The 13,996-nt window shown below is 44.8% G+C and overlaps 1 protein-coding gene and 1 pseudogene across 2 annotated transcripts in view; both read left to right on the top strand.

Moving 5' to 3' along the window:
• The window catches only part of LOC311247281 (beta-1,4-galactosyltransferase 1-like), a 489,169-nt pseudogene that overhangs the window by 27,388 nt on the left and 447,785 nt on the right, over window positions 1-13,996 (top strand). The window lies entirely within an intron of this gene.
• Window positions 1,388-13,996, top strand: part of e2f8 (E2F transcription factor 8) — a 41,468-nt gene continuing 28,859 nt past the window's right edge. The window contains exons 1-7 of the mRNA XM_084337861.1: window positions 1,388-1,443; window positions 1,669-1,750; window positions 4,805-4,871; window positions 5,069-5,320; window positions 8,122-8,275; window positions 9,222-9,542; window positions 10,621-10,782. Of these exons, the coding sequence (XP_084193987.1) occupies window position 1,443; window positions 1,669-1,750; window positions 4,805-4,871; window positions 5,069-5,320; window positions 8,122-8,275; window positions 9,222-9,542; window positions 10,621-10,782 (1,039 nt within the window). The 5' untranslated portion in view covers window positions 1,388-1,442. The remainder of the gene's footprint in view (window positions 1,444-1,668; window positions 1,751-4,804; window positions 4,872-5,068; window positions 5,321-8,121; window positions 8,276-9,221; window positions 9,543-10,620; window positions 10,783-13,996) is intronic.

Below are 13,996 nucleotides of genomic sequence, written 5' to 3'. Positions count from 1 at the left end.
TGTTTTTGAGTTTGCAGTACATCCACAGCTAAAGAGATTGGTTTTTATCGGGTATCACAGTAGCTAAAAAGCTGATCGCATCACGCTGGTTTCAACCGGAAAAAATTTGCCGGAAAGTTTGGTTTCTTACATATCTCGATGTGATTTATCAAGAAATATCTACAGCAATAATTCTGGGTCTCAATGAATCCAAAATGACAATGTGGTTAGAAGCGGTGGAGAGAATAAAAGCTAGCTTATAATGGTAGTGTCTGGTTAGGAGCGAGGGATAATGGAGGTACTATCCAAAGAGGGGTCCGGGAGGGGGGGGTTCGAGCTGGAGCATATGTGTGTAGGTTTTTAGATAACAGGTATTAGGGGTATATCCTGTATAAGACATTGGTATAAATGGTAATTTTGTTGGATATACACTGTGTATTAATGCTTGTGTATCTTATCGTGTGTTGTCATGTTTGTTTATATGTGTTTAAAAAATAATAAAAAAAAAAAAAAAGGTCAAGTCAGCACTTCTGAATAATAGCCATACTTTCAGGGTGCTACACTAGTATGGTTTTGTCAATATTCCAATGTACAGTTTTTCTTGTTTGTACAGTGTCTCCCCCCCCCCCCCAATGTACAGTTTTGCTTGTTTGTACAGTGTTTCCCCCCAACCCCCTCCAATGTAAATTACCCAGTATGGTTGTCAATATCCCAATGTACAGTTTTGCTTGTACAGTCGTACAGTGTCCCCCCCCCCCCCCAACCCCTCCCTACCCAACCCCACCCACACAACCCCACCCAACCTCCTCCAATGTACAGTTTTTACGTCAAATGTATATACTCCCTTTTCTGGACTCTTTTTGTATCACAAACAGTACTGTATTTGCAAATCTGGTATGTCATAAATGTATAGATGTAGCAGTACTGTCTATCTGGGTTCCATCCTAGAGGCTAATCTAGACGACAGAGTACAGCAACTTGCAATGGGCCTGGTCTACAAGATACACTACGCGACCAAGGTACCCATGTACATGTCAAAATACTTCCCAAAGGTCAGTGAATACCACGATCACAACACCAGAGGGAGCTCCACAAATCATGTTAAACCCAGATTCGGCTCAAACAAGGGACTAAACACGTTTCGCAATTATGCCACATCAATGTGGAACGCCCTACCCAAAGCTGTAAAGGAATGTGAATCACTACCCACTTTCAAAAACACTCTCAAAAAACACCTACGTGAGACAGTGTCAATCAATCAAAGAGGATTCTCCGGCGCCGCAGCTGGACCCTACTCCCCCCGCCGTCTCCCCCATGATTTCAGAATCCCGGAAGTGTTGCGGTGGTCTACGTCACGTGGTCTATGTCGGCGCAAGGCGGGGTAGCGCGCATGCTCCATCTAGGCGGGAGGGACAAACAGCCAGAGGAGTGGATCTTCCAGAAGTAGACTCGGGTGATATTCAAGTAACCAAATAATAAACCTTTACCAAGTAAAGTTAACTCGCCTCCTAAAAGGTCAAACGAGAGCGAACGGTACACGCGTTTAATCTTGATATTATTTTGTATTAATAACGTTACTTAGAGAGAGAGAGATGATCGTCTTGCTGCTGCTTCTGGACATTCTGTAGTTCGTGCTTCTTGGCTGTTGTTGGGAAATAGTGAGTTAAAGTTTCAGGTTGTTACTTACAGTGTGTAATCCTGCTCAACCAAAACATACTCAAACGTATCGTCTTCAAGATGAGGATAATGTTCCAGGTTTGAGCGAGATCTGGTAAGTAAGTCTGAACCCTGGCTTTATTATTGTTTTACAAGCTATGGTCTCGTGATCTAATGGTCTGATGTGTTCGGGGTCAATTTAATAATGTAACGTTACGTCATAATGTGAGCTAACCGCTGTAGAAAATTGAATTGATCCATAAAAAGCAACAATCGGATAATAATTATAACCAGATGATACCTGGTTTGGCTAACTTTGATTTGGCGGCTTCGTTTATTTTGGTAAAAAATCAACGTGTAATAATAACGTTTTTTTGTGGCCATTATATTATTATTATTAACATTTTGACCATGTTGTGTTATTCTACTGACGCCGTCTAGATATTACGCGCCATGATAAAAAAACAAGTTATAATATATATTTAAATGTTTACCTGCGCGGGACAGTTGATGTATTTCCGGTATAAGTTCGCGCATGGTGTGTTCCTATTGGCTACTTCGGCGCGTCATCGAAACCGTCGGCCTCTGTGATTGGACCGAGCGCGTGTCAGTCACCGCCCACCAGCTCGGACGTTGCTGTTGTGATTTAGATTTGAATATTTGTATTTATTTATTTGATTAAACATTAAACTGATCGTTAGCGTTACTACTAACCGGGAAAAGGTGTATCTTCTTAGTTTTTCCGTTTATCACAATGTTGTCACCCAGCAAATATAATGCAGTCAAAAAAAGGTTAATTATAACCCAGAGGATTTTTTTTTTACGAATCTAACTTACTAACGTGTCTATAATAAAAAATTTACATTTTAGTCATTTAGCTGAACGCTTTGATCCAAAGTTCTGTACGACAAGTCATCGGGAACTAAGGGCACAACTCTTATCAGCTGAGTAACCATGGAGATTAGCTAATGTTACAAAATCTATTTGAGGAACTTAGTGGGGGGGTATATATACAAAATGGGGTTAGTAGTAACTGACATGGGTGAAGCTTCCACCAACAGGCAATACAATCAGACACAGTGCCAAAACAATTCGATTATCTTTTCTGGGAACAAGATGTTCCTGGTTTAACTAACGGTGGTGGTGTGACAGTGACTCACTGGCCAACTTCTGGGTAACATTGGACAAGCCGGTGCCTCAATGCCTCTGTACTGGCTGCATGGCAACCTCTTGCTGCCCACATGAATCTATTGTGTATAATATAGTTTTCCTCTAACTTGCTTAATTTGACATTGGCAAGCACATTGCCTCATCATGTTGCCCCCGGTCACCTCTCTCGAAAGCACTAGCACTACACATTATAATCGTCCTGTGTGTCACCAAGTTTCAAGTTTCTTTAATAGTTGTCATACAGAAGTACAGAATACTTTTGTACAAAATGCTTCTTACTGTTGCGCTCCAGAGACTGTGCATGACAAGATAAGTATGAAATAAAAACATAGTAAAAATTAGAAGAAAAAAAAAAGAGGTCACAGTGTTCAGTTTAGACATATGTACAATGTTCGTAGACGTAGTTACCATACAATATACAATACTGTGCAGTGTACTAATATACAATACTATATAGTGCAAGGCATAAATGGACAAGGTGCAGTTTAGGTACAATTCACAGTAGGTGTACGAGTTGTAGTGCAAATCCTTTATCAATAAATATAAAGTGTAAGTGTGTTTGTGTGATCTAAAGTGTGGAGAGTGGGTGCTGCAGTGTGTTGTTTGTTTGAGTGAGTGTGTGTGTGCGTGTGGGTGTGTGTGCTGTGTGCATTTGATGGTTGTTGCATAGTGATTATTGTTCGTTTAGCGATTATTGTTCGTTTAGCAGCCTGATGGCCTGGGGATAGAAGCTCCTTCTGAGTCTTTCTGTGCTCGCCATAAGACTCCGGTATCGCTTGCCTGACGGCAGCAGTTCAAAGAGGCAGTTGTTCGGGTGGCTCGAGTCCTTAATAATTCTCTTAGCCTTCCCCTTGCACCGCTTGTTGTAAATGTTCTGGAGGGTGGGAAGCCCCCCTCTAATTGTGCGTTCGGCTGAACGTGTCACTCTTTGTAGTCTGCTACGGTCTTGTGCAGTGCTATTCCCAAACCAGGAGGTGATGTTGCCGGTCAGGATGCTCTCTATTGTACATGAGTAGAAGTTCCTAAGGATCTTCTGACTGACTTGGAACTTCCTTAGGCGCCTGAGGAAGTAGAGGCGTTGTCGTGCCTTCTTCACAACACTGTCAATGTGTGTGGTCCATGTCAAGTCCTCGGATATGTGGGCTCCGAGGTACTTGAAACTGTTCACTCTCTCAACTGGTGCCCCGTCGATGCTGAGGGGGCTGTAGTCCTTGACCCCCGACCTCCTGAAGTCCACAATCATCTCTTTTGTTTTGCTGACGTTCAGGGAGAGGCAGTTCTCCTGACACCACTGTGACAGGTTCTCTACCTCTTCCAGGTAGGCCCTTTCGTCGTTGGCAGAGATCAGGCCCACCACTACTGTGTCATCAGCAAATTTGATGATGGTGTTGTTGTTCCGCTGTGCTACGCAGTCATGTGTGTACAGGGAGTAGAGGAGGGGGCTCAGAACACAGCCCTGGGGGGCCCCTATGTTGAGCGTGATGGATGAGGAGGTGCAGTTGCCGGCTCTTACCACCTGGGGTCTGCCCGTCAGGAAGTCCAGGACCCACTGGCACAGGTCATAGTTCAAGCCCAGGTCCCTGAGCTTGGCTATGAGTTTGGAGGGGACTATGGTATTGAATGCTGAGCTGTGGTCGATGAACAGCATTCTCACATAGTTCCCCTTCCTCTTGTCCAGATGTGATGCTGCTGTGTGCAGCACATGGGCTATGGCGTCCTCCGTGGACCTGTTGGGGCGATATGCAAATTGCAGAGGGTCCAGGTTGATGGGGAGGGAGGAACAGATGTAGCCCTTCACTAGCTTCTCAAAGCACTTCATGGCTATGGAGGTGAGGGCTACAGGGCGGTAGTCGTTGAGGCAAGCGGGCGTAGATTTTTTGGGTACATTGATTATATGATTTTAAATGGTTGGATTACATAGACGGCGACGCCCGCGTTCTGATCTAAAGTTGGCGACAGCTGGCGTTAATAATGTATGCGCTGTGTTATTTGTGTCAAGGTGGAAAATGTTGAGCAGTGCACTGGCGTCCCAGAACACCACCCAGAAACCTCACGTCACTTGTAAGGTTCGTATCTCTCTAGCGACTTTTCCTTGTATATTTTACGTGCCACATGCTATGTCGTTTGAATGTCATTCTGAATAGCGATTAACACTTTGCAAACATTTCTAACCGATTGCCAGCCCCCCCCCCAAAAAAATAGCGTAAAAAATCTGACGTCTTTCTAAATCGTCTTTGCCTTCTTTGTTTTGTCGGGATAATAGGGCGATGGCTTCGCGTCGCCCCTCGTTCTGACGAGAACACCCAGGAAGATGCACGGTCTCTCTGCGGTGCTGGCGGACATGGGCCCTCTCACCACCCCCACGAAAGGGCGGGAAGCGGGAGCCGGAGATCCGTGGACACCGCTCTCCAACCTGAAGATGTTGATCAGCGCGGCCAGCCCTGACATTAGGAATAGAGAGAAAGAGCTGTGCATGGACGGTGAAGGAGGGGAGGCCGGTGTCGACCCTACACAGGTAAACACCACTGATTTGATGAGTGATGATTACTTGTGTTGTCTCTTCTCTACATTTAACCCGGCCTTCTATATACTTACTTGTACACCTGCATATACCCGATAGCTCTCTATGATAGCGTGTACAATAATGCTATATTATATATACCACATATATCTATTTATTCTCCCCATATATATATCTATATCCACACCTGTCTGTACTTACCTGCACATAGTCCTTTACTTACTATATATCTGTACATATCTTACTAGTTACGCTGCTGGCCAGTGTGACTACTACCATACTGTCTTTATAGCTGTATCACGACACATTATACTACATCTCTGTACATACATCTGATTAGCAGTGCACTGCACTCTGTAGTAGTAATTTGTATATTTTGTACCCAATTTAGTCACCTGTACATTGTATATTGCTGTTGCACTTTACTGCTACATTTTCGCTCTGGTTGGATGCCAAACCTTTTTTTGTTGTACTATACGATGATGACAATACATTTGAATCAACTCTGTATATACATCTGATTAGCACTACACTCAATAGTACTAATTTGTATATTTACAAGATACAAGAGTTTTATTTGTCACGGCATACAAGTATACAATGAAATGTGGATCCAGTATCCAGGCGCTCAGAGCGGAGCTCAGACCCAGCTCGATCAGCTTGTCCTGTCCACCAGTCTGGTGGGGACTGGTGTTGAACGCTGAGCTGTAGTCAATGAACAACAGTCTCGCATAGCCCCCCTTCTGACGGTCTAGGTGAGAGAGGGTGCTGTGCAGTACTTGGGAGACCGCATCATCAGTGGACCTGTTTGGCCTGTATGCAAATTGCATAGGGTCCATATCACTGGGGAGGGAGGCGCAAATGTGATCCTTGACCAGCCTCTCGAAACATTTCATGGCCACAGAGGTGAGTGCCACCGGTCTGTAGTCATTGAGACCTGTTGGGGAGGGTTTCTTTGGTACCGGGATAATGGTAGACATCTTGAAGCAGGCAGGGACCACTGACTCCGCCAGGGATCGATTAAATATGGTGGTGAACACGGGCTAGCTGGTTAGCACAGGACTTAAGTATGCGTCCTGTTATTCCATCTGGGCCAGCAGCTTTTCTAGTGTTTCTGCATAAATGCTCTTCTCACACTGTGTACCGACAATGAGAGAGCGTCCCTGCCCCCCCCCCCCCCCCTCCACAACAGCCGGCGCGCCAGTGACGTCACTAGCCGTTGAGCTAGCGGCGCCACTGTCTGCACCAAACCGAGCGTAGAAAGAGTTGAGTTTGTCCGCGAGAGAGGCGTCGTCGCTCCCCATTGAGGGGGCGCTGACTTTGTAGTCAGTTATCGTCCTCAATCCCCGCCATAAGCCCCTTGTGTCATTCTGTGCCATTTGTGCCTCCATTTTGTCAGCATATGTCCTTTTTGCAAGTTTAACAGCCTTGCGCAGAGTGTAGACTGTAGTCTTGTATTCTTCCATGTTTCCTGTCTCTCTGCCCAGGTTGTAGGAAGTGGTGCGAGTATTCAGAGCTGCTCTGATAGTACTGTCCACCCACGGTTTCTGGTTCGGGAACACCTGCACCTTCTTTGTGGGGACAATACTATCAGCAAGTGTTGTAATGAAGCTCACAACAGTGTCTGCAAACTCGCTGACGTCACTGGCGCTTTCTTGAAACATATCCCAGTCGACGTCCTCGAGAGCGTCCTGAAGCGTGGTCGGACCATCTTTTTACCTCACGTGACACGGCGGCGTCACGTGATCTCTGCTTGTAAACAGGAATGAGCAAGATGGAGTCATGGTCCGATGAGCTTGTAGCTCCCGCTAGTGGGGGAGCCGGTACAGCCTTGTAGCCGGCTCTGAACGGGGTGTAGCAGTGGTCGAGTGTGTTTCCTCCCCTGGTGGAGCAGGCGATGTGCTGAAAAAAGGATGGCATCACTTTTTTCAGATTCGCCTGGTTGAAGTCGCCGGCAATGACCATGGCTGCGTCTGGATGTTTAATCTGGTGGATGTTGAGATGCTCCGCCAGAGCCCTGACGGTGTTCGTATATACATCTGATTAGCACTACACTCAATAGTACTAATTTGTATATTTTGTACCTAATTTAATCACCCATACATTGTATATTGCTGTTGCACTTTAGGATAAGATATTCCTTTATTGATCCCCTTGGGGAAATTCAGGTATCATAGCAGCATGGGGGAGGTACAGGTAGTAGAAGACGTACAGGTCACAGAATTATAGTACAGTGGAGAAGTACAAATAAAAAGGCAGTGTATACAATATAGTTAGCTCTGGACATGCGCACATATGCAACACTCACTTCTGCGCCACTTACCGTACTTTTCGCACTATAAGCCGCACCTGACTATAAGCCGCAGCAGCTAAATTGAATGATGTGTACATATATAAGCCGCACTGGACTATAAGCTGCAGGTGTTTTAATGTTTAATTACCATATGTAATTAGCATTGGGACACAATACTGTCGGACAAATAACAAGAATTAACTCATTTACAAGTTGTATTAAGTTTAGCAAATAAGGGAACAGATAAATAACATTGCAATGCAGTCAAAAAAGCAATATTTTGATTTTTACATTTTCGGGTTTGGTCACGTCGAGTCACATATAAGCCGCACCGTTATATAAGCCGCAGGGTCGAAAAATGGGGGGAAAAGCTGCGGCTTATAGTCCGGAAAGTACGGTACTTTACTGCTACATTTGCACTCTCACACAAACTTAATTTTTGTTGTATTGTACTTGTGCTGTATAATGACAATGCATTTGAATCTAATCTAATCATTTGTAGGACCCTGAACTTGGGGAGGAGGCCGAAAAACTGATTAGCAGGAAAGAGAAGAGTCTGGGACTGCTCTGTCACAAGTTCATCGCTTGCTACCCAGAGTACCCCGACCCCGCCCTCAACAACGACATCTGCCTGGACAACGTGGCCACGGAACTGAGTACGTCCACTGTCTTTTTCAGAATCAGAAAGGTCTTTATTGCCAAGTAGTTGACACGTACAAGGAATTTGATTTGGTCGTTTTTGGTGTGACATTAACGGACAGACGGGAATAAAATGGAATAGAAGCTAAATTAAAAATAGAAGCCGAAATAGAATATGATTATAAAATAATATAGGCCAGGGCTGTATAATTGTGCACAGTGTGGTCAAGTATATACACTAATGGGCGGCTAGGTGGCGCAGTGGGCAAGGCGCTCGTGTCACCAACACAGGAGATGCTGGGTTCGAGCCCAGCTCTCGCCGTTGCTACCAGCTTGGCTGGTCGTTAATACTAACACAATTGGCCGTATTAGGGGGTGGGAAGCTGGTGGGTGGGGATCGGACGTTGTGGACAGCGACTCCTACAGGTCGGTTGGTGCGCCTGCGCAGTAGAATCAGGAAGCGACGGGGGCGGCGTGTCCCTCCCACGCGTTACTCCTCGCCGCTGAGAGATCGCTCTGTGCAGGTGAAAAGATGCAACGGCTGCCTCCTCGTGTACCGGAGGGGACGCGTGATGTAAGGCTTCGTCCACATTGCAGCCGGCTTGTGGGAGGCATGGCCTAATAACGCTCGAGACAGGGGAGGGTAGAATTGGACGATACGAAATTGGGGAAGGGAGAAAAATGGGGAGAAAAAGTAGATTAAAAAAAAAAAAGTATATACACTAATTAGAATAAAAATAACAATACAGTGGGATGGAATATTTAGCAGGGCTGTGCAATTGAGCAGTAATGTGCAAAAAGTATGAACAGTGACGTTTTGATATATATACATAGTCCATTTTTCCTCCTCTGCGATGACCATTTTACAGATTTTCAACCGTGAATCGTAGCGTGCAGTTCTTCTCACCGTGTCTTTTGACTTGACGTTTTATTAAAAAAAATAAATGCATTCTTCCCGCACAGATACGGAGCGTCGGCGCATCTACGACATCATGAACGTGCTGGAGAGCCTGCACATGGTCAGCCGCTCGGCCAAGAACCGCTACACGTGGCACGGGCGCTCCAAGCTGACGGAGACGCTGGCCATCCTGCGGAAGGTGGGCGAGGAGCACCGCTACGGCCAGCAGATGCAGCAGATCCGCCAGCGCTGCCTGGACAAGGAGTTCGACTTCGACGGCGAGGAGAAGGAGAACGAGGAGGTGGTGGTGGTGGAGGAGGAGGGCGGCGAGCAGGGACAGAAGGAGATGTTCTTCGTGGAGCTCCCGGGGGTGGAGTTTAAAGCAGGTGAGCCGGAGAGAGAGAGAGGGAGATTAAACGAGGTGTTTCTGACACACGCACATGGGTCGGGGGCTCGCAACGCGGACAGGACAGCCCACAGGCACGGCTCCTTTCTCCCAAGTTTTGTTTTATTTGTCACGTATACGATTAAATGGTGCACTTATTTAGCAGATTTGTATCCAAAGCACTTTACAATTTAGTTCCTCACGTTCACTAGGGATGGGTACCGAATTCGGTACTTTTGAGGTACCGAACCGAAACACGTCGGTACTACCGAGTATCGAATCAAGTGAGAAACCGGAATTTTTTTTTTAAAAAAATATTTTTTATTAATATTTTTTCTTTAATTTCTTTTCTTTTTTTTTACTTTTTTCTTTTCATGTCAACGTTCACACGCACAATATATGCTTACCTAGGATTTGACTTGATTCAACAACAAAGCAGTCGGAGCAATGACGAGCTGAAAACTGTCGAAATTGTAGTTACCGTACTTTTCGGACTATAAGCCGCGGCTTTTTCCCCCATTTTTCGACCCTGCGGCTTATATAACGGTGCGGCTTATATGTGACTCGACGTGACCAAACCCGAAAATGTTAAAATCAAAATATTGCTTTTTTGACTGCATTGAAATGTTATTTATCTGTTCCCTTATTTGCTAAACTTAATACAACTTGTAAATGAGTTAATTCTTGTTATTTGTCCGACAGTATTGTGTCCCAATGCTAATTACATATGGTAGTTAAACATTAAAACACATGTGGCTTATAGTCCAGTGCGGCTTATATATGTACACATCATTCAATTTAGCTGCTGCGGCTTATAGTCAGGTGCGGCTTATAGTGCGAAAAGTACGGTACATTCACTGAGGTCCATAGATGTCCCTAGATACCAAGAACATGCAAATGGACCTTGTAGAAGTGGAGCAATCTTCCATTTACTTAGGTATGTATTTTAGGTGGATTTTCAGAAAATAGGGCTTAAGAGGTTAATAATGTCTTTTTGTTTAACCAGTACACCGTATTACTGCACAACGTCGTCATGGTTTTCGTGGTATTAATAGTCAGTTTCTTTCTACTCTCCGCAGCTTCTGTGAACAGTCGGAAGGACAAGTCTCTGCGAGTGATGAGCCAGAAGTTCGTCATGCTCTTCCTGGTGTCGGTGCCTCGTGTGGTCAGTCTGGAGGTGGCTGCCAAGATCCTCATCGGAGAGGACCAGCTGGCAGACCAGGACAAGAACAAGTTCAAGAGTGAGTACAGAGACTAATCCCCCTCCCACATAATGATATTCACATTATGTGCAGTAGGGCTGGGCGATATAACGATAACGATAAATATCGCGATATATTTTAATAATCGATATCGAATATCGAAATAAAAAAAAAACGAAAAATCGTTTTTTTTTTTTTTTTTTTTTTTTTTGTGACCTGCAACAGGGCAGTGGACAGACTTGTCTTTCTTGCCTGCAACTTAAAGTAATGGCTTTGCTTGTCCAAATGACAATACTGACCAAATTGAGATGTATTTTTCTCTTGTCCATTTATTTTGTTTGCTTTCTAATTTAAAATACATTTTGAAACCGTCTGTACACAGTAGGCTATGTGTGCTAGCAGAATTAGACTCCAGTCACGAGTCACGGTGCACATGTGCGGTGGTTTGTCCACCAAAAAAGCGCCAAAAGATCGAAAATAAACTAACAGAGCCAGAACTGTTCAACTCCTCTGGAGCCACAGCCAGCAGAGAAGCCGGTTTACTTTAGCTTTTAAACCAGCTGCAGCCTAAGAACTGGAGTGTGAGGGGATGTAACACTAAAGATGGCGGCAACAACAAAGAATTGCTGCAACATAAACATACATCTGTTGTTAAATTTTTATTTTTATTTTTTTATATAATACTTATAACAATTCTATAATTATCGATATCGGGAAATAAAATAAAATTATCATATCGTTATCGCGATATGATTTTTTTCCATATCGCCCAGCCCTAATGTGCAGCGCTGTTCTAAAGACAACAGATTACGTGGCACGGTGGTGCAGTGGTTAACACTGTCGCCTCACAGCAAGAAGGTCCTGGGTTCGATTCCCGCTTGGGGACCGGGGGGCGTGTATACTTTCCGCAACGGAGTTCGGTTTCCGGGTTCCTCTGATTGGCCGCGACCCCCACGTGACCCGCCCCCCTATCCACCGCTGCCCAACGCTGTGTTGACGCTCGCCTGTGTGTTGACGCGCGCGCGGCAGAGCGAGTGGCCGCGGACTTGACTTCCTGAGACTTACGCTTTGCTCGCTGCTGTTTAATAATATTGTCGCTTTTCACATCGCGTGCTCTTGTGCAGTCATGTTAACACTATGGTCGCCAAAAACGCCTTACCACGTCATTCCCCGCCATGCTCATTCTGCCAAAGACGCCGTACCATGTCTTTGATATCAATATTTCAAAAATCTGTGATCGCAATCATATTTCTCCCCGGAGACTTGAGATCTACTGTTGATCCCCTCTCAACTATCCAACGGTTCAAGAGCGCCATCTGGTGGCCGATCGGCGGATCGCTCAAACTGGAAACAGGAAATGGAAGCTGGTGCTCATTCCAATTCGGTCCGATCACTCGCTAATAGTCCCAGGACTCGAGCGCGACACAATGGATAGTGATCCGTTACCAATAACTCGATAAACAACATGATTTGGACGTGTATATACTATTATACAACCTGGAGATGGATCGCATATTTCTACATCCCATAATAGGAATATTTCTGCTCCACGCTCATCGCCCAACGGCCCGAGGAAGCTACGGTTAGTTTCAGCGTTATTTATTAACGTGTTCGATATAAACTGCTCTGATGATCATATCACCCACACTAGATGAATCATCTAACGTTGGCCACGGAATTATAAACGACCCCCCCCCCCCCCCATCCGGTCAACATCAGATGATAAGTAGTAACTTCTAGAAGCACGTCCATTTGAAATTTTTTATCTCATGCCGATTGCTATCAAACTGTATACAATCATCAATATAATGCATTTAGGGCTATAAATCACGTTCTGGAGAAAGTTGCAGAAAACGATAAAAACATACTTAGGTCGCTTTCACACAGGGGCTGTTTGGTCCGGACTTTCGGACCAGAATTCAATAGTCCGGTTTTTCGGGTCTGTGTGAATGCGCGTCGAACTCGGTTCGCGGACCAAACAGTCGAACTCTGGTCCGCCTGAAAACGTCGGTCTCGGTTCGGCTTCATCGAACCAAATGCGAACCAAATATAGGAAGTGATTATTATTACCACTGCTCGCAGCACTCACTGCAAAACAAGCACACTGCATCTAATCTCTCTATCTATCTATCTATATATCTGTGCATCTTGGGAAGAAGGAAGAAAAAACGCGGCTTATTATTATTACAGAGCGCGGCTTATTATATTATTAATAAAACAGCTACTTGTGGGCACTCATAAAAACACCGTGGTCTACAAGTTGTTTAGCGAGAGGATGGTGGTAATGTGCTTCAATAGAACAATGGATCAATGCCATGTCAAAACTCGGCTCCGCTGATCTGGAGGGCTCCGCAGTCCACACAGACACACACACACACGCGTGCGCGCGCACACACAGGATCGCAGCCACACACACATTTCCACTGTCCAATAGACAAGCGCCCTTTTCGACCGCGTGACATTGTTCAGAAGGTCTCGGTCCGCCTGACAGATATCTGTGTTAATGCAGGCGAACCAAATGAAGAATGCAACAATGTTGCAACTTCACCCCCAGAACTGCACCGAGTCCACCAAAACTATATGTGAAAGCGACCTTATACTTTAGACCGTATTTTAGTATGAATATGTGAATGAAAAAGTATAACGTTGCTACACCCTGAACAATAAATACTTGATGTTGAATGGGCCATAGTAATGTCAATTTAGCAATACAATTTAAAAAGTTATAGCCCTGCAAAGAAGGGGAACTTCTCCATAGACAAATAGAGCTGGCGTGGGATGGTTTATTAAGAATATAAGCCTGCCGACCAAAGTGTTAAATGATAAATGATTAAATGATACACACTGAAATCTACGCTCTCTCTCATCCTGCTTTCCACAACTCCTATACTTCCTGAGTAACGCGCCCAACACTGCTTAATGGTTGTTTAAATATTTTACATGTTTTGATGTGGTGCATAAGCAGCATATTAAGATGACTGCGTTTCTGGACTCGTAAGATGACGCGACAATATTATTAAACAAGAGAGCTCTGTCATTGAAGTTTATGATGAATTGAAAATGGGGGACCCTGATGTAAACAAGACGAAAGTCTTTCTCTGGTCTGCATCCCCTTAACAATTGTATGTATTGAACTGTACTGTACCCATTCTGCAATCTGTTAATAAACTTTAATCAAAGTGGGTGGTGTTACCAACAGCGCGTTTCTTGACAGCAGAGTGGCGCAGTGTTCATTAGGGATCAATGAAAGAAG

This window comes from Notolepis coatsorum, assembly GCF_963971535.1.
Source record: "Notolepis coatsorum genome assembly, chromosome: 20".
In the NCBI taxonomy this organism is placed as follows: domain Eukaryota; kingdom Metazoa; phylum Chordata; class Actinopteri; order Aulopiformes; family Paralepididae; genus Notolepis; species Notolepis coatsorum.
Note: the sequence above shows the minus strand (reverse complement) of the source record. Positions and strands in the feature narration are given on the sequence as shown.